A 25,830-nucleotide genomic window follows, 5' to 3' on the forward strand; every position below is an offset into this window, starting at 1 on the left:
TGCGTGGGGTTAATTCTCCAATGAAACTCACTGTGCAACCAAGTTGATTCCTGCTTTTATCTGGGAACCAGCCTGTAGAAATGAATTTTTTACAATTTTACTGCTCTGGATAAAGTATTGTAGGAGTTGAAAAGGAAATAACTAATGGTATTTCGCTTGCCCTGGGAAAGAGATAAATCCCTGATCCTGCAGTCAGCAAAACCCCTTGCAGTGTTATTATCCTTAATAATGCTAATTTAGTGTAACATTTGTAGCTATGTAGGAAATCAGTGTAATGTTAGCTTGGGAAAACACACCTTGTCAACTAAATAAAAAAAAAACATCTTTTCCAGAGCCTTGTTTTATATGTAGTTTATATTATATAGTTTTATATGTAGTTTACTTTTTGTCTTCCTCAGGAAAAGTGCTCTGGTCCATGCAGAAAGCTTCATTCCCTGCACCCAATAGGTGGTTCTGGTTGGTGGTAGGGCTCATTCTCAGTCATTCTGTGCTGATTTTGGCAGTCCTCAGTGGGGAGTGCTTCACCTTCCTTCTGTCAGCTGCCTTTGATCCTGTCCCAGTAATGGCTGGAGCTCGTGGACTGGAGCAGCTCAACAAAGACAAACTCAAAAGTTCAGCTCAGTTAAAGCAGAAGGACCTGCAGTAGTGCAGGACTGTTCAGGGCTGTGCAGGAAGACTCCTTACCACAGTCTGGACTTTTTTCCTTGTCAAATCCAGCCAACACCAGGAATATGGTGATTTCTCTGCTGCATTTCTTTTGAAATCACCCCTTTTGCACTCTGATCCACCTTTGTCACAGGGTAACTTCATCAAAATACCCTTGGTACTTAATATTTGTGCCTTCTGCATGTCTTGTGTCCTGTCCCTCCCTCACCCTCTATTCCCAGCATTCCCAGTAACAGCCTGGGAGCTGTTTTGCAGTGTTTTTTCAGCTGAAAGATGCTTCTTTTCCTGCTGAAGAACAGCAGCACAGGAGAAAAGAAATGCTGGAGAGACTGGCTCAGGAGCTGTAAACTTGCAGAAAACATGTGAGCAGTCCAAGCCTAAAGCCAGCAGCTTGTGAGGCTTTCTCACCATGGTTTATGCTCCTGCAGGCTTTTAAGGATCACTTGGTCAGTGATTTTCCTGAATAGGATGCTGACTTCACCACCTTCCTCCCAAAGGCTGTCAGGTCAGTGCTCTGTGGTCCTTGCCTGAGGTCTCTGCTATACCAGTTCTTGACATTTAAGATACAAAGATTAAGCTGTCAATCTGACTGAATTTAATTCTCAGAGTTAACATGTCTGTTTGTGCCCTTTGCTGAGGGTTGAGTGTGATATTCTTCCCGTCACGGGTTTCTGAATCGTTATAAATCAAGCAGAAAAATATCCACAGCCTGGAGAGAGAAATTGAGATCCAGCTCCCTGGGAGTTCAGGGTTCTTCCCCTCCTCAGATGAAGGGCAATGCAGTGCAGATCATGCTGTGCACATGGTGCCAGCTTTATTTTCCAGAGGTGGTTGCTGATTTCTGTCAGGCACCCTGCCCTCATAGTTATTTATCACTCTGCACCATCTTCACTCTTTGAGGTGTTGGCCAAGAGGCTCCACAAGCTTCTCCTGCTTCTCTGCCTGTACTTCCACAGCCAAACCCTCATTTTCTCATTCCTGTGCCTTCCCTTTGCTCCACAGCTGTGCAGTCACAGTGATATTCTCAGTCAGAGCAATACCCTTCTGCTGAGGATTTTAGCTGTCCCTACAAAATACCTTTTCTTTGTGGTGGGTTTGGTGACCATTTCTGCTTCCTAACAGGTTTGGGGCACATCATATCCCAAGCAGCTGTGCTTTTGCCATGTTTGGGAACCATTCTGGCTTGCAGGTGATTTTTGTGGCCATGCAGTGCTGTGTCAGTGCATCCAGCTTCATTTCCTTGGGCTGCAGGCCCTTCCGCACAAACATTTTTGAGCCCCGGATGGTAGTCTCAGCAGCAGCAGAGGAATTCCCTTCACATCTGTCTTTCTTTCAGTGTTTTCATGGTTGGAGAGTCTCAGCTGACACCTGCCAGCGTGGACTTTGTTTAGAATGGAGAAACACAGTTTGCATGGCCCGGCTCGTATTCCTCATCCTTCCGTCCCGGGCAAGAACTGCTCAGCTCTGCATTAATTCCCCATTTGTGTAATGGTCCCAGACTGGCCTTTGTCAAAATATACAAAGATTAAAGCCCCAGTTTGTTGAATGGATTTGTAAACTTTATGAAGTATGTGCTTTCAGCAGCTGGGTATCTTTTTTAAACAAGTGTGTTCTTGATAGGGGAGTGTTTTTATTTCCCCTTCTGCACGAACAGTTTTTGCGACCCTGCCAAGCTCGACCGTGGAGAGCCATAATCTGTATGAAACTGGTGCTGAAAGGAGGTGGGGAGGGATGGGAAAATCTGTCCAGAGCCACCATGAATTCACAACCTCTAGCTGAACATTGACACCACTTTCTCTTCATCCCTCTTGGTTGATTGATTTTGAAGTATGTAGGCTTTGATATCAAGTACACGTTAAATTTGAACAGGAGCTGCAGATATGCAGAAACCAAAAGCTATCCTTTAAATAAATGTATTGTTTTAGTCATAACAGATTATGTTTTCTTTTCTGAGGCACTGAGAGGGGTGTTCCAGCTTCAATCCATGCCTGCTGATAGAGTCATTACAGCTTGGGGCTTGGTTAGATGGCTGGAGTATGACATCTCATCTCTGCATAAACTCCTTTAAAATATTGAGACGATTAAATACATTCACTAACATCAGTAGTTTGCTTTTAGTGATTTGTCATGGATGATCAAAACTAACAGAGTCTTATCCAGATCCTACTAGATCCAGTGGAAAAAAATTACTTCTGGGTTAAGTACTTTGAGCTGATCCCAGGAGTATCAGAGGAAAGAGATGTTTGCCATGGTTCATAAGCTAAGGAAAACTAAAACTGACATTTATGCTTATGGACTATTTAGAAATCTTTACAGTGCATCACGGACACGTTGCTCTGTTCTGTTTTTAATTGATTTGATAAGCCTGGTTCAGCCACACTACTTTAAAAAAAAAATCCCTGCTTAAGAAAAACAGTGTTTTGGCAGGTCAGCGAGATGTTTCCTTCTGCAGGGTAGGCACAGAGTGAGCAGGAATGTACCTTTTCATGCCATGTGTATTTTTAGTCCTGGGTCTGGCTTCTCACACATGCAGGAACCGCAGTGTAACACTGAAGCGTTGCCTTTTCAAATAGATGATGCAGATTATCCAAACTGATAACACTTGGTGGTTCCTGGGTCTGAGCCTTCGGTATGTGCAGTTTTACATTTAACAAAGCAGTGCTGGGAAGAGCTGGGAACTCCAGGTTGGTGGATGTTTTAAAAGCAACCACAGATGGAAAACAAACTTAGAGAAATGTGATTGAAAGGTCCTTGCTCAGAGGTTAGGAAATATGAGATTAAATCCAGACTGAAGGGTTTAATTTGACCATCCTGTGTACGTGCCCAGTGTGCTATTCCATGGTCACACTGCCAGTTTTCTACCAAACCTCCTGGTCACCCACTGCCCTTGTGTGTCCCAGGTGAATGATGCTGCCTTAACAAGCTGGTCAATATTTTGTGTTCTCTCATTGCCCACTTCCCCCAGTCTCTTGTGTTGCTTTGGAGTAATACCATCATTTGTAAAACAAAGGTAAAAAATACCTCAACCCCAAACCAACCAACCCAAACCCCACAGAGAGAAGATGGACATGCCTGTGTTGCTCTATTCTGTCAGTATTTGTTGCTTCAGTTACTGCAAAAAAACCCTGTAGTTGCCAGTAGTGTGTGTATATATCTGTATTTCATTTTATTTTTTAATCAAACCACTCTTTTGGCTTTCTGAGTTACTTGGTACACAGCTCATAGTGTTTCCCCTTCATTTCTGCAGATTGAAATCTCTTTTCCCCTACCTGGGACTCTTGTATCAGCTGTGGTTGCATTTGTGGTTGCAATCCTCCAGGCTTTTTTCAGGGGCTGGTGTCCATGGATCAGAGGGGACCTGTGGCAGTGGTGCTGTGCTCCAGCAAGTCCACATCATTAAAGAAGTTGTAGTGGGAATGAAAAGGAATCGAGCTCTCAGTGTTGTGATCTGAGCGTTACCTGAAGGGCGTTTGAGTTTATGTCTTTGCTGGGAGAGGCTGATGAGGCAGCACGGGCAGGGCATGAATTGCTGATGAGAGATGTGGTATCCAGCAGTGTTCTCCAAATACAGAGAGACCTTTTCCCACCCCAGCAGCAATTCCCTGCCCCCTTGGAGAAGCCATCACACAGCAGGGTTCGCACGCTCCAGCCTCAGCAGCTTTTCTTGGGAGCACTGCGGGAAAGCTCCTCTTTGGCTTGTCCATCCTGTTGGTGAGGGGCTCACAAGAGCAGTTCTGCAGGGTGTGTTTGAGAATGGGATATCCAGAACCCACCTGTGTCATTAAAAATCACCGCTTGTTTGCCCAGAGCCAGCGCTGCTCAGCTCTGAGCTGGCTCAGCTCTGAGGCTTTGCTGGTGCTGCTCAGGAGAGGAGCAGATTTTGGACACTGGAGCATCCCATCCTGCAAGCTGAACCACTCTAGAGGGGCTTCACCTATATTCACCTGTATTTTTTTTTAAGGAAAAAGGAAAAAAAGAAACAAACAAACCAGAACAATGCAAAGGGAAAGCACCAGCAAGAGAACAGTATGTTCTTTGTAATGCTTTTTCTTTGGGGACATCTATTGCTGGCAATAAGATGAAATCACTGAAACCTTCCCTGAAGCTACATCTGCCACTGCCTACATTTTCCAACCTCAGTAATAAACGAACATTTGCCATTGTTCCTTTCTTCTGGATTTCATTTCTTACAGATTTAACCAGCGCTATTTACCACAAGGCATTCAGCTCTTGCTTAAAGCCGAGGTCTATGCCAAGTCCCTAAAAATATTCATAGCTCCAAAGAATCTGGTTTTAAATAATACCATTAAAAGTAGACGATATTAATACAACAGTTCACACTGAGTTCACGTGCTGCTGATGCCAATGTATAAAAATGATGGAAGAAGCTCTAGACAAGACTACCTTGAAGTAGGGAACAAAATCTTTTGTACCTTAATACTGGTTTTTGCTCACACTTTCTTATCCCAAAACACTGAAAACTTTAAAGATCTGTGTTACAGTTTTGCTTCTCCTGACTTGGAGTGCTGTATTTTTAACTGGGGAGCGTGGGGTGGGTCATGGTGGCCAGTTTCAGGGTGTTTGGGAAGCAAGGTTCATGCCACTACCTTCTTCCCACAGGATGCCATAGTGATCCATGAAGTTTATGAAGAAGGAGCAGCAGCCCGAGATGGCAGACTTTGGGCTGGAGATCAGATTCTAGAGGTAAATGATGTTCTCTGTGTCTGTGTTTGGTTGTGGAGACTTGTTTTCAGTTCAACAGAGGTTCCTTGTAGGTTGAATAAGATCCATTCTCAAGGCTTCCCTTCTGTCACTAAGAACGTCCTGAAAAATTCATATATCCTTCTATATTCATATAAACTGAAGGTACAAATTGAGAATACATTAAATTTAATTGAGCAAGGCAGTTCTTGAATTACATAGTTCAGCTGTCATGTCCAATAGCTTAGTATTATTCATCTCTTTAATCTTTCATTCGGAGACCTGCGCTCCTGACACCGCTCCCGTATCTCTGCTCTGCCTGAAATCCAAATATTGAGCTGGGGTGAGGAGGAGAAGGTGGCTGTAGGATCCCTGTGAGCATCCCTGCCAGGATCCCTGTGAGCATCCCTGCCAGGATCCCTGTGAGCATCCCTGCCAGGATCCCTGTGAGCATCCCTCCCAGCATCCCTGTCAGCATCACCCCACAGCATCCCAGTGAGCATCCCTCCCAGCATCCCTGCAGAAGCCACCAGCTCCCCCAGGCCACACTTCACACATCTGGGGAATAGCTGCTGTGAATAAATGTGTTTTTCCCCCAGACAAGCACGAAAAAGGTGGAGGGAAAGGGTTAAGAGAGAAGTGTTGGTCTGCAAATGAAACTTGCGTCAGGCAGGGGTTCAGCGCAGCTGCTTTGCAGCTCTGCTGTCAGCTCAGGACAAATTCCCAGCATGGCCATTAAGGCCTCAGTGTGTAGGGTTAGGAAAATAGCAAGGGCTACTTGGGGAGTTGTCTTTACAGCTCTTGCACTGCAAATATTTTTGTTAGCGTTGAGGTTGAATGTTGTTTTGGTTTTATAAATAACGGGGTATTAACAGAGCACGATAATTAGGGGGTAAAAATGGAGCAGGTTAATTAATTCTTCTCTGGCCAAACAGGAAAGTGCTAATGTTTGTGAGCCATAATATTGTTATTATTTCAGCTTTTGAAAGCTGTATTAATCAAAAAGATGACTGAATTAGTTTCAGATTAGTGTGATAAAGCACACATAGATGCCTGTGTCGAGAAAGAATATCAATGCACTTATAAATAAATGCGTGCAGAATTAGTACAAAAGAATATAGAGACTAAAGATTAGTCTTAATTATCTCAATGTAAAATTAGATATGATTGTAGTTTTGCATATGTAGAAATTCTGAGAGCAATTTTCATTGCCTTAAAACTTATGGGAGTGGATTAACATTTGTGGTTATTCTGTTCCAGTTCATGCTACTTCCTAAAGAGACTTCAGAAATGTCTAAGTATTGATATATTTTGGTATGAAGAAGTAAAAGATGATTTTTTTGACAGAATATTGGCAAACACCTTAAAGGGCACTTGTGCATCGGGCTTGGCAAAATTAGATTAAGTTTCACTTTGCAATAGGGTTTTTTTTAATGGAACATTTAAACAGTACTTCTTGTTCTGCCTGGCATGAGTAAAATGCTGAAACCTTCTCAGGTTATGGTAAGAGAAGCGTAGCTGGCTGCTCCAGCAGTGGTCTGGTGTGCCATCTATTGGGAAAAAAGGAAAATCACCATTTAATACATCCTGCCTGGGATTCTCTGTGGCCATTTATTTGCTGGTGTTTCTGATTCCTTCTGTTTTCGTCTTGATTATGTTACAAAGCTGGGGGAGAAGGGATTTGAGTACTGAGGTACACAGGGAGCTCAAAGGGGCATGTCCCACTTTGCAGTTGGAAAAAGAAGCATTCCTTGAGGTTCCAAAGGCTTGAGATGAAAAAGAAGGAAAGAAGACCCAAAACTTCCAAGCCCAAACATTCTGATTGTTGGGATTTGCTCCAGGCAGTGGCACAAAGCTCCGAGCTCACTCTCCACAGGACACCCAGGATCTCAGCCCTCTGGAAATGGGAACACTCAATTAGAGCACCAGGGGGTGTCAAAATGACAAATCTGTGCTGTCACCCACGGGCAGGGTGTGATGGAAAGATCATTTACCCGTGTCATTGGGAAAGCAAACACTGATTGTTCCAGGTGAACGGGATCGATCTGCGCAACGCCAGCCACGAGGAAGCCATCACTGCGCTCCGGCAGACACCCCAGAAGGTGCAGCTGGTGGTTTATAGGAATGAAGCACATTACAAGGATGAGGAAAACCTGGAGATTTTCTCTGTAGATATCCAGAAGAAAACAGGCCGAGGACTGGGGCTCAGCATAGCTGGGAAACGGTAAGAGCTTCCAGTGGGAAATATTTGGGGTTTTGATGTATGAACAACTGTAGCCATTAAATGGAATATGAAATAAAGGGAAACTCCATAAGGAGCAGAATTTTGTGTGTAAATATCTTCCAGGATGCAATGGGGCCGTGGTTCTGGCTCCTGTGTCAGAACAGAGCTGAGAAGGGGAAGGAGAGCTCTGGGCACAGAGAGGCAGAGCTGGGGGCTCACTCTTCTGTGGCATCAGGGTAGCTGTGTCCCAGGGCTTTGGAGGCCCTAACCATGGCTTTTCTGATTTCTGAATTGGGGGATAAACCTACCCTGCCTCTTTCCAGGATGTGCCTTTGCAGATGGATTTGTGAGTTAGATTGAGCTCATGCTCAGCTCAAAGGGACCGAGGTCAGTGGAGGGTGGGAGGCTGAGTTAGACCCAAACCCTGAGTAGTTCAAAGTGACTATGCCACGCTGCAGAGAGCAGTTTACAGAGCAGAACCTGAGATACAGAACCCTTGAGACTGGAAAAGCCCTCCAGGGTCACCAAGTCCAACCTTTGACCGATGGCACCCAGCCCAGAGCTCTGAGTTCCACCTCAGTCCTTCCTTGGGCACCTGCAGGGATGGGGACTCCAAACCTCCCTGGGCAGCCCCTGCCAATGTCTGACCACCCTTTGAATGAAGATATTTTTCCTGACATCCAACCCAAACCTCCCCTGGCACAACTTGAGGCCATTTCCTCTTGTCCTGCCCTGGCTCCACCCTCCTGTCAGGGAGTTGTAGAGAGCAATAGGGTGGGAGGTAGCAGCAGCCTAATAAAATGTGACTTTTTCCTGATACATCTCTAAACTACTGCTATTAGATCACTCAAACCAGAGCACTGATAATTTTAATCTCCTTTTGCTAGAAGAGATTTATGGCATGACACTTGTTCAGGAGTTACCCTCCTGTATTGCCAAAAATAATTTACTTTTGCAATTACAAAGCACCGTGTCATTATCCTGCCTATGGTCAGTAGAGTTTCCGTGGCAGTTTTTGGGTGGCAATGTTTAACCCAGGTGTTGTGAGCAGATTGTGGGGTGGCTAATTAATTTAGATTATGTAAATTACCCTGCAGATGGTAATTGCAGTCTCCAGCCCTCCTCCCTTTGCTTCTGTGCTGAACTTCCTGTGCTACTCCTGAATCCTTCAGAGTGGGGATCCCCTCCTTAGGAGGAGCCCAATTGCTGAAGTCTGTTAAATGATACCCAGTTATAATTCAGGGTGGGAAGTGTTGTGTCCTTCAGGTGAAGGATAAAAAATGCCAGATCTTGGCACTGCAGCTGGCACCAGCTCACAGCACAGAATCATTTAGGTTGAAAAAGCCCACCAAGATCACTGAGTCCAACCTTTAACCTGATGCTGCCAGGTGCACCACTAACCCATGTCCATCAGGAGATAGTTTAACTCCATTATAGACCAAACCTCAGACTTCTGTTCATATAAATGGTGTTTTCCATAAATCTTTATGTATCCTACAGTCAGAAACAACAGCTTAAGGGGAAAGACAATGTTAAATATTAGCAAAACATGCTGTGGTTTTAAAACTCATCGATTTTTTACACAGCTGAGTGGGGTGTAAAACTGGTTCTTGCTCTGCTCACAGGTTTCTTTTAATGTCTCTTAAATGCAAGTAATCTAAATTGGTCTCCCAAAGAATATTGGATTGTGTAATTAGCCATATGCTTCTTGCATTGTTAGAAATGGAAGTGGAGTGTTTATCTCTGACATTGTTAAAGGAGGAGCTGCAGACCTAGATGGAAGATTAATTCAAGGAGATCAGATTTTGTCTGTAAATGGGGAGGATATGAGAAATGCCTCACAAGAGACTGTTGCCACTATACTTAAGGTGAGTACAGAATACATTTTGAGATATTGAATTGCTGTTACTGACACTGTGCAAGGCAATTATCCTGAAGTGCAATTTACCATACACAGGACAGCTCCAGCTGATTACCGAGACAAGAATTTCATTTGAAATAACTGGGAGGTTCATTTAAAGTCACTTCTCTGTGTATTTCTAGGAATTGGATGATATGAAGCAGGAACACAAAGGCACATTTAGTATTTAGGCATTTATTTGAAAATGCAACTGTGTATCTCATGTGTTAGAAAAACACTTGGAAACGAGACAGGCAGCACAAACCAGAACTGAAATAAATCCTTGGCTCTGCTGTACAGACCTGCAGGGATAAAATGACAGCTTAAATCTGTTCCTGCACAGCTTTCCACCTACCAGGAGTGATTTTACTCTGAAACTGTGAGAGAAGTTACCTTTTTCCATGGCTGGTTGGGCTGGAGGAGAGGGCAGGGATGGGATGGCCACGAGTGCCATCAGTGGATGCTGAAGATCCATTTCTATTCCAAACTGCATCTGCTTCCAGGGATTTCCCTCTGCCATCCCCTCCAGTGTTTCTGCACATGATTTCTTCCATTCTTCAGGGGAAAGGCTAATTATTTCCTTGCTTTTTCCATTCAGGGTTGGTACCTTGCCAAAAGTTTACCTATTTAAGAATTGGGAACTGGTGGTACGAGGGTATTTTGTTAAGTTGGATCCATATGGGTTAAAATCACCCTTTTTTGCAGCATTTTCCCTCTAAAGGGTTTTTCAAATGTCTGCTAAGTAGTTTGGGGATTTTTGTTTATTTTTCCTGAGTAAATTGGCCATCAGTTTGCAAGGGGGAGATTCATACTAAATTCAGCAACCAGGAGAAACCTTCAGGACAAGCCTAAATCCACTTTTTGTATTGTCTAAATACAAGTGTTCATGTTTTGAGCATTCCTTGTGGCTTTCTTCACGGACTTTTGGTGCTGAGTATAAACATAATTCTCTCCAGGAGAGCATGAAATATTATATGTCTACTTAAATTATACATTGTGGGTTGTTTGTTTTTTTTCCAAGTGTGCTCAAGGCCTGGTGCATCTTGAGCTTGGGAGATTGCGAGCTGGGTCATGGCTGTCATCACGGAAAACATCCCAAAACAGTCAGGTTAGTGACAAATTCCTCTGTTTAAACTGGAGCTGTGAAGGGCAGAGCATGGGGATGGTGCACAGATGTGCACATGAAGCTCATCCTTCCACAAACTCTGCTGAGGGTGGGGAACAAAATATTTTATCCCCATAATTTTCTGTGCTGAACTGCAGCTGAAATGCTGATTGAGCAGAAGAGCTGGTTAATTATGTTGAAGGAGTGTCTTCCCAAGACACACCAAAAATCTCTTAATATCTTTCTCAAATGATGATGCCCAGAAATTTTTGGTTTGAAGACCTGCAAAAACTGCTTGAATGTATTTTCTGCAGCTGTTTTGTCTATCCAAACAAGCTCATGAAACCAAAATGTATCTCTGCCTATCTTCCAGCAGAACCACAGGAGAGCTGCTTTCCTCTCCAAGAAAACACAGAGCAATTTCCTGCTCCACTTGCTTTTTACCTGAAGCGAGGACAACAATTCATTTTCCAATCAGAGCAGGGCTCTTCCCTTCTCCCTGTGCCCCCCAATCTGCTCAGACACCAATTTGCTGTTAAACCTGGAGGGTTGCAGGGGACAGAAACAAGGCACAGTGACTTAGAAAACTTCTTCTTAGTGGGTTTTCCTGCTGAAAATCGACTGCTTTGCCATTGTATTGAAGGTGCCAATGTCTCTAAAAGAGCGGATCACAGCAGGGTGAGGCTGTGGGGGGCTCTGGCCCCTTTCTGCCGTGGGGAAGCTGCACATGAGGGGATCCAGCAGTGCTGAAAGAAGGGTTTGTTTTCTGGAAACAGAGAGGAGGAGCCATAGGAGGCTATGGGGAGAAGTCAGTTAAAGCAGGAATGTTTTTAAGGAGGTCTCTAAGAGGCCTGTCCATGAACAACCCCAAAAAGGTGCCAAAATTAGCACAGCATGGTGTGATTTCCTCACTTCCAGCAGTGGTGCTGGCTGGCTGGAGGTGGTGAGGTACCAGGAAGGGCTAAAGCCATGTGGGAACAGCTGGGCTAAGCCCAGCTTTAAAAATAATGGCTTTGGAGAAACATCTGCAGAGCATGCAGCAGGCAAGGAGAGGTGAACAGAGGGGACTTGCACTGGAGTCAGCAGTCAGGTATTACATTTTGTTTTGGCCATTGTATCAACCTGAAGCCTAAGCAAGATCAAGGTAACCAACAAGTGACAGCTAAAATTTACCCACCTGGTTTTTCCATGGAAAGCTCAAGCTGAAAAGGAAGCAAAATGCCATCATGTCTAACTTGGGTCTAGGTAAAAATCCAGATCAAATGGCATCACCCCCTTTTTTGTAGCGTAAGAGGCTTTTGCAGGAGCCTGGTAATTCCTGCCTTTCTTTTAATACAAGAAATCCTCATCTCCTTGATGCAGTTTGAGAGCCTTCCTCTCCCTGCTCCGAAGTGACTTGGTGATTTTGAAAACTGAATAAATGTTTCTCACCAAAACCCTTCCAAGAGTTATAAAAATCTTGGCAGATGATGCAGCAAATCAGCTTGAATGATTTGCACAACTGCAAGTGCTGCTTTTGAAGGTGCTGGCCAAGAGCATCCAGACCTTTTGTCCTCACTTGGCTTTTTTCTGGGTCCACTGCATCCCTTGAGCAGTGGAAATCGAAGCCCTGTGGTGCAGGACAGGGGTTTCTTTCACATGCATTGCAAATGTTGTTAACTGGGCCATGAATTGGCACCCAGGGGTGGAAGCTGTTCTGTGCCTGGTGTTTGTCACTGACAGCTGCACACTGGCCAGTGGGATAAATGTGTCAGGGCTTTTGAGTCACCAGCTGATGTGTTTGGGGGCAGAAATCCCTGCTGTGCATGGACAGGGATGGACCAGATCTTTGTTTTGGACAAGGCAGCCCAGTTGGAAAGGTTTGGTCCTCAGTGGAACCTGTTCAGATGCACTTCTTAAATTGGTAATTTGGTTTCCTCGAGGGGCAGAGTCTGAAGATAAAAGCCAGATAAGGAGAGAGGGAAAAGGAGGGAAATGGAAAGGGCAGCAGGAGCCAGCCTCTCCCTTTGGAGGCTCTCCCTGTGTCAGCTCCTGTCTTCTCCTGGAAATGAGAGGAGGTTCTTGGGCAAACAGAAGGAGCAGGGGCCATTACAGTGTATTCAGCTAGAACAGCAAAGATTCCTGCCAGGGGACAGGATGGGTGTCCCTGCTGTCCCCCCTCATGTGAGAGAGCAGCTGTTTGTCCTCCTGGGTGCTCATGCATGCCTGGGGCACTACAGAGAAGGTGCCCATCATTTCCCCTTCTCCTGAGGTGTGGAGACACCCTGGGAGCCACTGAGAGGGGGGAGCACTGTCTAAAGCCACCTGAGCAGCACATAATTGTCACTGACAGCACATAATTGTGGAATAAGGGTCTGCAGTACTGTGAGCAGCACCACAGAATCACTGAGGCTGGAAAATCCCTTTGAGACCATCAAATCCAGCCATTGCCCAGCACTGCCAAGCCCACCACCAACCCCTGTCCCGAGTGCCACATCCACACATCTGTTAAATCCCCCCAGGGATGGTGACTTCACCTCCTTGGGGAGGTTTTGGTCTGTTTCCTCTCCCAGAGGGGTTTGCACTTGCGTGGCCAATGTGGCATTTCTAGTGTGGCTGGCACAGCTGCACCCCATCTGTCACAAGGTCTGGTTTAAAGTTCACTTTTGGGTTTGACTCACGGGTTTTTTATTTATTTTTACCCTCAGGCGAGCCAACAGAGCGTCCACAGCCACTTCCACCCCACGCTTGCTCCCGTCCTCTCCACCTTGCAGAACTTTGTCAGCACAAAAAGATCCTCAGCAGACACATCCCAGAGAAACTCAGGTACAAACTGCCAGAAGAGCTGAGTGTGATTTGCTTTATATTCAGGCTGCCTTAAAAGCCAAACTGAAGACTTGAATCTGGCTTTCCTGCCCAGCCTCCCTGAAGACGCCCCACGGATGTTTTTAAGACCCAAACACTTCCCAGAAGATGACAATTATTTTTATGTCTGCTGGAGGAGTAATGGCCCCTCTGTTTTAAGTGCAGAATTCCTGTGCCCTGCTATTCCCCAACACCCTTGTCAGAGGCTTAGTACAGACGTGGTTCTCACATTAGGAACAGTTTTCTCAGGGAATAAAGCTGCCACCACTTCATTTATATCTTTGTTGCTCTTGAGTGCATAAAGGGGTGTTTTGTAATGAGAAAGTCACAATGCCCAGTTTGCAATTTGCAGGTTTAGAGAGCGTTAAATCCACGGCCCGCAGCAGCCTGGGGAGAGTTGCTCCAGGAATTAGGAATCTTTGCTCACATCTGACCATGAGCAGGAGCTGAAGACATTTCTTCTGCTAGTTTGCAGGAGCCTGGTGACTTTTTGGGCATCCTTCCTTGTGCTGTCTGGACAGGCCCTGCAGCATTTCCTGACCCTTATCTGGGGTCCCCAGGGCTGGGCTTCCCAGTGCCACAGACCTCAGCTGTCCTGCATGGATGTGGGGAGTGCTGGTTTGGGGGGGTAAGAATCATGGAATTTTGGAAGAGATTTACTCTGCCAGCCTTCTGCTGGGCTCTTAAAATAGTTTCATTAAAGCTGATACAATTAGTGGTGGGTGTAGGAGAGCTCAGGACCTGACTACAACATCAGCTTGTTGGCCTGAAAAAGGAGCAGTTTGAGCAATGTCTCTGAAGTCTCTTTTTGCCTTTTGCCTTTTTTCCTTACCCTCCATTCTCCTCTCTTCCCTTTCCCACTTTCCCCCTTCTCTTTTTCATGTTCCTTTTTTCCTTTTCTTCTTTCCTCTTCCCCCTTTCCTTTCCCTCTCACCTTTATTTCCTTCTCCTCTCATCCTTATTCCCTTCCCCTTTTACCTTTTCCTTGCCCTTTTCTTTCCCTTTTTCCTCCTTTTTTCCAGTATTTTTCCATGTACTTTTCCACACTCTATGACTGGGTACACACCAGCCTGTCTTCCTGCCTGTCCATTATTTACCAACACAGCACAAAGAGGAAGAGGAGATCCCTGGAACCGCACCACTCCCAGAGCCCTTTGTGCAAGAACACTGTGATTTTAGGGATAATAAGGCAATCTTTAATGGAGTGAAGGCACAATAGGGCTGTTCTCCAGGCTGGCAGAGTGCTGCTGTTCCACAGATTGTGGCTGGGCTACAGTGGGAGTCACGGTGACATCGAGAGCCGGAGGGATTACACCGTATTCATCCTTCCTCCTCCTCCTCACGTGAGCAGCACTGCCTGCCTTGGCACAGGAAGGCTCCACTCCTGCTTGGTGATAACTCTGCCTAGGCAGCAAGGGACCACTGTCACCTGACAGTGTTATCTCTTAATTATATTATCTCTTAATTACAGAAGCTAATTGTTTGTTTCTTTATTAGTAGGAGCCGATACGGGCCCAAGGACTGTGGAGATAACGAGGGTCAGTGAGTTGTTTTCTATCCCTTCATAAAGCTGACTCCTTTCATTGGAGTTGTTCATTTTTGCAGCATCTCTCACCAGTCAAACTGCATGATTTGTGTTTGCAGTGGGGTGTTTGATGTGTGCCTGTGCTTTGGGTGAGGAAATGTGTGTGTCAGACCCATTTTTTTCTCCCTGTTCCACCAATCCAAGCAGTCAGTTATTGCCATACCCTGCTGCAGATGTTTGGTTTTGCTTTGTTCCAGGGCCCAAATGATGCACTGGGTGTCAGCATAGCAGGAGGGAAAGGCAGTCCCTTGGGAGACATTCCCATCTTCATCGCTATGATCCAGGCCAGCGGAGTGGCTGCTCGGACACAAAGGCTCAGAGTGAGTACAGGGGCCCTCAATATTTCCCATTTCACCTCCCTCGTGTCCCTTGAAGCCTCAAGCACTTCTGTATCTGCTGCCACTGATAATCTCTCACAGACTGCTCTGCCTCTTTTTATATGAAAGCAAAACAAACAAAAAAAAACCACCCCAAAACACAAATCTGCCCTTCTCTTCCCATCTTGGGGATAATGGCAATTGCTGCCCATTAAGAGAAAGAACTTAAATGCATTTGCAATGGTCTTGGAATGTCTGTGTTCACCCAGACCCAGGCAGGGCAGCAAGAGGCTCTCTGGAAACCACAGGTACTTTGGGAACTCTGGACTGGGCATCATTTAGAGCTCAAATCAGGTAGAAACCAGATCAGAAATGAGTTGTTTGGTCTTAAGGCCCCTATAAATAAACAGCAAAATAAGGCACTTGTATCAGACCCACAGCTCGTGTGGGTTTCCAGGCATGGCCATGGTGAACACTTCTAGTTTTGGAGAGAGTTTCAAGGAATCATGAGGATTGAAAAGAATTTATTATGCAGATCCACATGCTTTGGCCCATGAGATTCATTAGGACATGCTGCTACACTCGTGCCTTGTTTCTAATGGAATTAAACAATGGCAGGGTTGAGATCATTTTTGTGTGTAGGAAGAAGAAATCATCCAGGTTAATTTGATTAATATCAGAATTTCCTACTCTCCTGTACAACATTCAGCACCTGCTTACACAGTCTGGAAGAATATGAACTTGTCTGTATATTCAGACACAAATGAATCCTTTCTGGATGGGAGGACAGCAGTGAAAATCTCCCTCTCTCTCTGCTTGCAAATAGAAAGAGGAAAATACAACCCCATCTTTGTTTCTCTGATCATATTCTCAGTGTTAAAAAAAGAATGGGAAATGATCACTGGCAGTGCAGAATCCTCACAAAAGGGATCCTGCAAAAGAGAAGCATGACTGTGCAGTGCCAAGTTCACGAGGAATTTTAAGCATTCTTAGTTTTAATTTTCCCTAATGCTGATAATTTTCCATTACTGTTGTACTTTCAGGTTGGAGATCGGATTGTCAGCATTAATGGGCAACCTTTGGATGGGCTGTCTCATGCAGATGCAGTTAATCTACTAAAGAATGCTTATGGGAGCATTATCCTGCAGGTATGGTGATAAATTGAACATGCAGCTGCAGCAGGGTAGATAAATAGCATTCAGGAAGAGGGGAAAAAAAAAAAACCCTGAGCATCCCTGGCACAAGGCATCGCAGAATTGCAGGGTGCTTTGCTGGTGGGAATTACACAGAAGGAGAGCAAGAAATCATTTCCATTCAAAAATTCTTTATTGCCATTCATACAGGCTGTGAGCACGGTTCTGTAAAAGCATAACAAAGGGAACAAAATAACTTGTTGCTACACGTGATAAATCAACAAGCTTCCAAGTTGTGGGTTTGGTTTTTTTTTTAATTGGAAGTTAACTAGGAACAAGAAAATGTGTGTGTGTGCTTGTGATGTAATGAGACAGAGACCCACAGGGTGGTTTCCTTGTCCTTGAAAGAAATTCTAGCAGAATTTAGGAAAAATGATGGCATCATCACTAAGACAGTGCTGCCTGGAACTGATTATTCATCAGGTAAAGGATAAAAACACTCAAGAGAGAAAACAGTGCTGTCACTGCTGTGCTTCTCTGGTAGCTAAAAGGGACATCTTCTGCCACATTGCTTCTAATTGCTGCCTGCCACTGTGTTGATCCATAGTTTATTTTTATGTTTACACAAAGAAATGGGGAAAATACTTGCCAGTTAGTATTCAAAATTCTACTCGTTTGCAGAATTATTGCAACAACTGGAAAACAAGCTGAAGGCACCACTAAAATCTATTCTTCACTCTCTTTATCATCACAGCATTTTGGATTGGAACACATCCTGAGGGATTTTTGCAAGCTTCTTGCTTGTATTATGACACAAATGTGACTATAAAAAATAGGGGGGTGAAGAGGGGGGGAAGAAAAAAGAGAAAATGAAATTACAATAAACTTAGTTGGAGACTTGCTTATTCTTTGTTTTGTCTGTCCATGAACTGCTGACCCGGTAAGTGATGAGCCAGTTCCAGAGCAGATGGTGTTTTGTGTAGTTCCATTGAAGTCAGAGGAAACACACAGATTTACACCAGCTGAGGATTCTCTGTTAAATTATAGTTATCATATTGTTACTAACGTTGAGTAATTTCACTTTTCATGTCAACAGTGTTCCCTGAATAGAAAATGAAAGCTTGCTGCAGAACCCAAAATTGCTCCTCTTGAAAGCTGTAATACAGCTCAATATTGCACCTCATGATGGATTTAAAAATATTCCTGATGGAGCACTCTGTCACTGGGTCACTCAGACAAACAAAGAGCTTCTTCTAGAAACGCCACTGGGTTAAAGAGCTTCTTCTGGAAGTGTCTTTGGGTTTGTCAGTTTGCTGCTTTTCTTCCATATTTTTGCTCTCTGAGCATTCTATCTCATTCAAATGAGCTTGATGCTGTTTACAGATGATAGAGGTTTATTGGGATAGAATAGAGTCTGTTCTCTATTAAAAATCTGCTCTAGGAAGGTGGGATGTTGTATTTGAACACCTGGAGCAGTGTCAAAGCGTGGTGATGGTTCCCTTCCCCACCAACCACAGGTACCTCTCCACCCCCAAACTCCTCTTTTTTTTTTTTATCAAAACAATCCAAATGGAACAATCCTATCTCTGTGATCATCATGACTGATGTGCCATTAAATAATTCTGTTTATTATCAGGGTAGACCACTTCATGGCAAACTGCTCTGAAGGGTCAGATAATTGTGCTCAGTGGGGTGGAAAGGCTTATTATGGGAATGTCCTGGGAAGGAGTTTGCAAATGCTGTTTGCAAATGGGAGATTAAGGTCTCAGGGGAACAATCATCCCTCTCAGCTGTTTTGATGCCTTGGTTTAATTTAATTTCTTTTCTGCAGGTGTAGTAATGAGATAAGGGGGAGCTTTTTTACAAGGTTGTTGAACTCTGATACGTTCTTGCTGCCAGCTGAAGATTTTTGAATATAGATTTGTTTTTACCCTCGTTTTATTGAACAACAAGAAAAAAAAAAAAAAAAAGACAAATCCTGGCTGGAATTCCTTGTGCTGGTGCCACAGGAAGGGAACCTTGGTGGGGTCTTTGCTGGCTGAGCCAGGTGCTGTTCTCACCTGCTGGACCCCCTTCCTTTGGGGCATCCTGGAACCAGAGTCCTGGGATGCAGAATTTGCATGGAAACCTTCTGGCTCTGTCACCCTCTTGGCTCCAGATGATTGGGAGGAGGGAAATATTGCTATGGAAGAACTGTGAGCACTCATTTTAAACAGATTGATAGAACAAATTTCTTACTTTGAAAAGGGAAGTTTTCCTTAAAGCCAGGTTCACAGCAACAAGTGGAAGAAGTACCTGCTCACTTGGATAAAATAAGGCCATAGCTAGAGGAAATATTGGAATTGTGCCTCCTGGCTGTTTTTCACTGTGTCTGATCTGAACTCCCATGCTGCAGTAAATGTCAGGCAGAGAAGATATCTCCTCAGAGGGAGATGGAGTGAGGGGATAACCACAACATGTACTTGTTGGGAAATTGATGTCCTTTCAATTGTATATACTTCAAATCCAAACCACTTTGTGGTGGTTTCTTTGAAAATTTTCCAGAAAAAAAGAAAAAAAAGCAAATAAAAAATCAGCATCAATGAAGAAAAAATAAAGTTAATGCCAGGGCCCTCACTACTCTCACAGCCAGGAATTCCTGCCCAAGATCCCATCCAGCCCTGCCCTCTGGCACTGGCAGCCATTCCCTGGCTCCTGTCCCTCCAGCCCTCAGAGCATCATCCAGGATGTTTTCAGAATAATAGAGGATCCAGAATTGAGAAGTTCAACAGTCCAGTTTGTTTTCATGCTAAAAATTCAGAAAACTCAAAACCAAGGATTAATTTGTTCCCTACTCATCAAACAAACCAGTCTGAGGCATTTCAGGGTCTTTGCCCAACAGTCCCTTGGATCTTGGTGTTCTCTTAAAGGTTGTGGTGGTTTCTTTCAAGACCAATCCTGGACCCTTTGACTCTCCTTGGAAAACCAACATTTTTCCCTGGATTACCCAGGAAGATCCTTCCCCTTTGCTCAGAGCTTGAGTGATGGTTTTGTGAGGGCAAGAGCTTCAGAGCAAAATTTGCATTGAGAAAGATGCCAGCTCTTACCTGAAAGTGTGGAATTAGTGGAGATTTAAGAGAGTAGGACTTGGTTTTAAAGCTTGCTTGGGGAAAAAAATTCAACAGCTGATTTTTCCAAACTCTGTTTCCTTGCATCCCTGTGGCCCAGGTGGTGGCTGACACCAACATCAGTGCCATTGCCAGCCAGCTGGAGAGCATGTCCACGGGCTGCAGCCTGAACCCGCCCTCCGAGCATCCCACCGAGGATCCCGAGTGAGTTCCTGCTCTCCTGCAGAGCTGGGGTGGATTTCTGGGTGAGGGAGAGGGTGCAAGGAGGTCTCTCCCTTTGCTTCTCTCTCTAATTTTCTGCCACCTTTAAAATGAAAGCTTGGTGACCTTCCCCAAGGTGATGATGGGCTCGTGTCTGTCTTCGCCTGCTGACAGAAATTGCTTGAGTAAATAAACACAAAATGTGTTTCCAAGCATTATTTCTGGGTGTTTTTCAAGGAAAAAGTATCTCTTTTCTTCCTTAATGTTGTGCTGACATGGTATTTCTGCCCTTGGCCATTGGCTCTTAGTCTGGAAGGAGTTCTGGTCACAGCAATTTGAAATAATTTGGTATTGGCAGACTGATGCCAGAGGTGTTAAAAACACCTTACAAAACGTGTCCCAGGACTTTGTCTTTTCAATCTTTATAGCTTTATGAGTCAAAAAAAATCCAATTAAAATAATTCCTGCTTGCAGCACTTGGGTGTGGTGATGGAAGTTGGAGGTCCCTGCCGTGCTGGACCATCGTGTGCTTTTCACACAGTTACCATTTTGAAATTCATTTATTCTCCATTTCAGCTCATCATTTTCATTATGTTCTTCATTTTCATTCTGTGGTTCATTCTATTTATTTTAAGAAGTTGCTGTCCTACCTCAGGAGAATTGAGTGTAAAAGTTGAGCTATTTGTGCTGCATTCTGTGGTCTTAAAATATGAGACACTGCTTTTATTGCTGCTCTCCAAGGAGAACTGCTTGCTTTAGAAAAAGATTGGTATTCCTTTTTCATATCAAAGCAGCAGGAAATTTGGAGGTGAAAATACAAAGCAGAATTAGGTGTGTCCTAAAAAATGCACAGATACTGCTCAGCTTGGGCTGCACCTTTAGATAGGTGGGAGGTGCCAAATGGCTTTCACAGAATCATGGAATGGTTTAGGTTGGAAAAGCCCTCTCAGATCATCGAGTCCAGCTGCCAAGGCCACCACTGACCCATGTCCCCAAGTGCCACATCCACACAGGGATGGGGACTCCAGCACTGCCCTGGGCAGCTGTGCCAGTGCCTGAACACCTTCTGTCCACAGCAGTTCTTTCTACATACGTAGAAATTACTGATTTCAAATCTGAGATGGATAAATTTATGAGTGGTCTAAATTCCACCAAAAAAATCTTCCTTTGCTCAGTGTAGGCAGAGAAAACCCCTGAAGAGTTCAGGCTCCAACTGATGAGCTCTGGAGTTATGAGCACAGGGATGTGGGTATAATATAAGAATTAAAAATAATGTTTTCCAAGTGAGGAGCTGGAGCACACGGAGTAGCCTTTGAACTCTGGGCTTTGCAGGAATGTTCCAGTGCAAGGGTCATGGTTTGTGACTGTGTGAAAAAACTCATGATAGATAAATGTCTCTGTAAGTGTTCCTTCTGCATAAAGTCCCCAGAGACAGACATTGCTTACCTAAGTGATATTTATTGTGTTTTCAGAGCACCTCAACCTAAGATTATTACTTTGGAGAAAGGCTCTGATGGACTGGGATTTAGTATTGTAGGGGGGTATGGAAGTCCCCATGGAGACCTGCCCATTTATGTCAAGACTATATTTGCCAAGGTATCTTCTATTTTTTGTTTTCTCCCCTTTTTTTCTATATTGTCTTTAAAAATAAATCTAAGATTGGGCTTGGATAATATATTATGTAGCAGAAAGCAAAATGTACTGTCTGAGCACGTTGTTGTGAGTTAGTGGACCCAGAACTCATAGCTGGCTTCTCAGTTTATATTTCATATTACTGATGGCTGAAACAAGACACTTTGTCTCAGCAAAATTGCTCTGTGTACTTGGGAAATTTGGGTTTGTACATTAAAATATTTATAAGGCAGTTTTCTATCTGTAAATCTCCAAGAGATTTCCAGGTGGTATTGAAGGCATCTTTTTTTCTCACTGTGCAGGAGTGAGGAAATGGCAGAGGTTCTGTATCCTGATGAAAAAAACAGGAATTAGCCTATCTCTGATCCCAGCACTGAGTGTCTGGGGGGACTGGGGGTCCCTGGCAGGTACAGAGAGCTCCAGCCTCTGAGGTTGGGGAAGAATCATAATATAGCATATTATAGGAGGGAAATACACCCCTTTTCCCACCCATCCCCTGCTAAAAATGAGCCAGCAAGACTTGTCAGGCACAGCCACATGAGGGGAGGTGTGGAAAAGGGCAGGGAAGAAAAACAGTGGGAATTAGGGATACTTTCCATAGAATCATTGTGAAGTCTGTCAAATGCTTGCCCTGTGTCAGCACTTGTGGCAGGGTAGATGATGGAGTTGAGAAAACTTTATCTGAAGGTAAAGTAGGAGCCATATATCCTGCTCCTGCAATTCTGGAGCTCAAACCAAAAATATCTGGTATTTTTACGATTTTAAGTTAGCTAAAATATTGTGCCTTTTAACTTGTGCTTAGGGTTACAAGTTTCCAGATTTGAGCATGACTGAGAAATCTTAAATGGAACCTGAAGTTCCTGCAGTCCCTGGTGGGACAGAAAGAGACACTGTGAGGCAACCTCTGGGCAGGCAGGGCTTGGGATTTAGGTAAAAGAACTTCACTGAGACATCTGGAGGAGAGGAGCCATTCCTAAAGCTCTCTGGAAGCTTTCAGGATTTGCCACCAAACTTTGTAGGTTGGAAAAACCCTCTGAGATCACCGAGTCGAGCCATTCCCCCAGCACTGCCAACCAGCGTCCCCAGGAGCCACATGCACGTGGCTTTTAAATCCCTCCTAGCATGGGGAGTCCACTGGGCAGTCTGCTCCAATGCTTGGCACCTTTTGGTGAGCAAAATTATCCTGATGTTCAATCCAAACAACTCGAGGCCATTTCTTCATCTCTCTCTGGGGCTGGGGGCAGTGCCCAGGTCAGTTCCCTCTCCCTCCCCACTTTTTTAGCTGTTTCTCAGCTGTGAGGCACAGAGTTCATTTAAATGCTGCTTTAACAAGCCTCTCCACGATCATAAAATCCAGAACCAGTCTCTACCCAAGCCTTTTTTTCAGGGAAGAGCCAACTCTGTCTCCCTGGGCGTGTACCCTGGCAGGGTGGGGCGCGACGGTCAAGGCGCTCATGGGGGGAAGCTCAGCGCTGCCATTTCTCTGGGCCGTGAGGGATTCCCAGTGCTCCAGCACCTCATTCCAGGCAGCACTCGGGGCTCCAGGAGCCCGGGGGTGCCACGCTGAGCCCTGGTTTGCCGTTGCAGGGCGCGGCGGCCGACGACAGACGGCTGAAGCGCGGGGACCAGATCGTGGCCGTCAACGGGGAGGCCCTGGAAGGCGTCACCCACGAGCAGGCCGTGGCCATCCTGAAGCGCCAGAGGGGGACGGTGACCCTGACAGTGCTGTCCTGAGGCAAACAGAGTTCTTTTAGGCCATCTGTAGAGCTGTCAGACACTGCCCAGCCCCCTCAGAGCCTGGCAAACATGGATCAGCATTCCCACAGATGCCAGTGAGCATCTCCAGCTTCGTTCAGCACCCCACGTTTTTTCGGCCTTTCTCCCCGCCCTCCACAACTTCTGGTGGCTTTGGAGGTTTCTCTGGACAAGTTTAATTAAGGAACTTTAAAGGACAAGACTCGTTCAGCTTTATTTAACACCTCGGTTTGTCTCCGCTGGTCTGAACCCTGGTTCTGACTGCTGAACCTGGAATCAGTTCTCACACAAAAAAGAATTCAGATCATCAACTGATCTCATCTGAGGAGCAGAAATAAATGCCGAGCGACTTGTCATCTCACTCATGATTTACTTATGCTAATTGTTCTTTCAAGTATGCCAGAAAACATTAGCAATGTAATTAAATTACCACTGTTCCAAATGATGAAATATCAAATTCTCCTCTGGGAAATTATTTGTGCTCGGCACAGTAAGTCTGATAGTCAAATGTGAACTTCTCATGTTTATCTCTTTGGGTAGGTCCGTGGAAGTTAGTCAGAGGTAATTACTGTGATGTGTCAATTTGCAGCCTTTAGCATGAAAAATAAACGAGGGGAGAGGGAAGTTTATTTTTTTAGGCTTTTAAAATGTTTGAGCCTTTTCAGATATTTAGGCAGCATGAACAACAACAGCGTAGCTCATTCTAGTCTAATTATATTTTTTAAGAAGAAATGTGCTGATATATGCTAGGCATGTTGCATACAAAGGCAGTTGTTGTCGTGCCAAGCTGCAGCATAATTGTTCATCCTGAAACTTTAATGAAGACAAAAAGTTTGCTTTGGGAATGTGATCCTGTAATTCCAGGGATGACGATGAGCAGTCCCTCGGGCTCGATGGAGTTCATCCTCACCTGCAGACTGACGTGCATTCCCAAGAGTCTCCCCAGGATCAGGTGGTGCAGGAAGAGGCTTTCATGGATGGTGGAGGATGCTCCTCCTTGGGGCTGCCAGAGTCAATTTTGGGTAACACTGAGTGCTGCCAGGCAGTGATGATGATCTCCCACATGCAGGTGCAGCGGTTTGGGATGAGGTTCCTCAACCCCTTCCAGCTCAGTTGAATCCCCCAGCCAATTTTTTAGGGTCTGAAGCCCACAAGGAGCCTTCCCAAGGCTGGTCCCACTCTGGGCCAGTCCCACTGTGGAGGTGGGGTGCAGGAACATTCAGCCAAAAGTTCCCATTCCATGTCCCAGCCATCGAGCAGTGGTTATGAGTGTGGCCTTGGTGATTTGGCAGATGGGTTTGGCAGGCAGATTCCTGGCAGTGCAAGGCATTGTGGGTTAATCTTCCTATCCAGAGGAGCAGGAGGGGTTTGGATGAAGCAGCCCAGTCTGATTTGGACTATTTGGCATAATTTATAAAGGTGATGTAGCTGGGAGAAATGAAAAGGGGGGTAGGGTCAGAATTGGCTGCTCATTTTGTGTGAAAAATTCCAGGAATTAAATGGAAAGAAGGTTGAAAATCTGCAGTATAATAACTGAGCAGTGCAGGGGGGTGTTAAAGGTACAGCTGTTCTGTGTAATTTAGTGGAATTTTCCCCATTTTACATACAGGAACCAGTCCTGAAGCGAGGTGAACAGAGACAGGAATGCTGTGATAAGTTCTCATAGAAAAGAGTTTTCCTTATTTCCTTGGAAAGTTTTCCATAACTTTAAGTAATCACAAAGTGCATTTAGCCTGCTGGAACCATTGGTGGGTATTCCCTAAACAGTGCCTGGAAGAGACTTCATGTTTTCAGTGGATTCCCAGTGTCCTGTTTGATTTGCCAGGTGAGGTGTGAGTGGAATCTTGGTTGCAGATGCACAGGAATATCTCCAGATGTAGAAAACTGGAGAATTCTTACCAAACTGCTTTGGTTGCACAAGTATCCGAGGCATGCAGGAGTTCAAGGTGAGGTGTGAGGAGGTACCCTCAGCAGCAGTGTGTGGAATTTATCAACCAAAGGGAATGATTCCTCTGTCCTGTGTTTTTATAGCCATTGCATTCCGACCCTGAGACGCTGCCACATTTAATCAATGAAGTTGTTCAGGGCTATTTATTAGCCTGTGATGCACATGCAGTTCATAGACATAAATAATAGAATTTATGGGCTGAGACATTTTGCACTTCTCATTGCTCAGAAGGAGAGAGAACATTTTCTGCTTCTTGTAATTTGCACTTTGTGTGTTCGAATATATTACTGCCAAAAAAGTTACATTGCAACTAATTGATAAACCAGTGACCATGCTCCACGTGCAGGACCAAGGCAGAGAACTCAACTTGCATCATGCTTGTCTGGGTGGAGGTGTTCTGGTTTGTTTAAAACTTTATTTCTGCGCAAGGGAAAAAGCAATTAAACCTCTTGATTGTATGTTTACGTAGATCAGTAAAATGAGATGTTTTATGACTTCAAAGGTTCTAAATAAAGCTCGGTTGCATAAGTAGCTGTGCATTTGTTTCATTCTATATTTTAATTTAAGTCAGTGTTAAAAGCTATTGCATGAGATAACATCTCATCTGATATCCAGTTTAAACCTCCTCTGGCAAAACTTTTCCTCTGTTTCCTCTTGTCCTAAGGGTTCTCCTGCCTTTGAGGACTCAGGGTCAGAGCCTTTACTTTAGAAG

General features: G+C 44.6%; 1 protein-coding gene across 5 annotated transcripts in view; it reads left to right on the forward strand.

The window, feature by feature from the left end:
• Window positions 1-25,649, forward strand: part of PATJ (PATJ crumbs cell polarity complex component) — a 137,632-nt gene extending 111,983 nt beyond the window's left edge. For 3 of the 5 annotated variants that reach the window (XM_088060713.1, XM_088060711.1, XM_088060712.1), the window contains 11 exons: window positions 5,287-5,370; window positions 7,398-7,591; window positions 9,312-9,459; window positions 10,513-10,599; window positions 13,284-13,401; window positions 14,938-14,978; window positions 15,223-15,345; window positions 16,386-16,490; window positions 19,683-19,786; window positions 21,256-21,379; window positions 23,003-25,649. In XM_088060713.1, the coding sequence (XP_087916839.1) occupies window positions 5,287-5,370; window positions 7,398-7,591; window positions 9,312-9,459; window positions 10,513-10,599; window positions 13,284-13,401; window positions 14,938-14,978; window positions 15,223-15,345; window positions 16,386-16,490; window positions 19,683-19,786; window positions 21,256-21,379; window positions 23,003-23,149 (1,275 nt within the window). In that variant the 3' untranslated portion in view covers window positions 23,150-25,649. The remainder of the gene's footprint in view (window positions 1-5,286; window positions 5,371-7,397; window positions 7,592-9,311; window positions 9,460-10,512; window positions 10,600-13,283; window positions 13,402-14,937; window positions 14,979-15,222; window positions 15,346-16,385; window positions 16,491-19,682; window positions 19,787-21,255; window positions 21,380-23,002) is intronic. The other 2 variants (XM_088060714.1, XM_088060715.1) reach the window with 2 other exon arrangements.
• Window positions 25,650-25,830: the final 181 nt, after the last annotated feature.

The sequence above is a fragment of the Pseudopodoces humilis genome, chromosome 10 (genome assembly GCF_049639895.1).
Source record: "Pseudopodoces humilis isolate 2021_Gansu_Grassland_sample_001 chromosome 10, ASM4963989v1, whole genome shotgun sequence".
Taxonomy (NCBI): Eukaryota; Metazoa; Chordata; class Aves; order Passeriformes; family Paridae; genus Pseudopodoces; species Pseudopodoces humilis.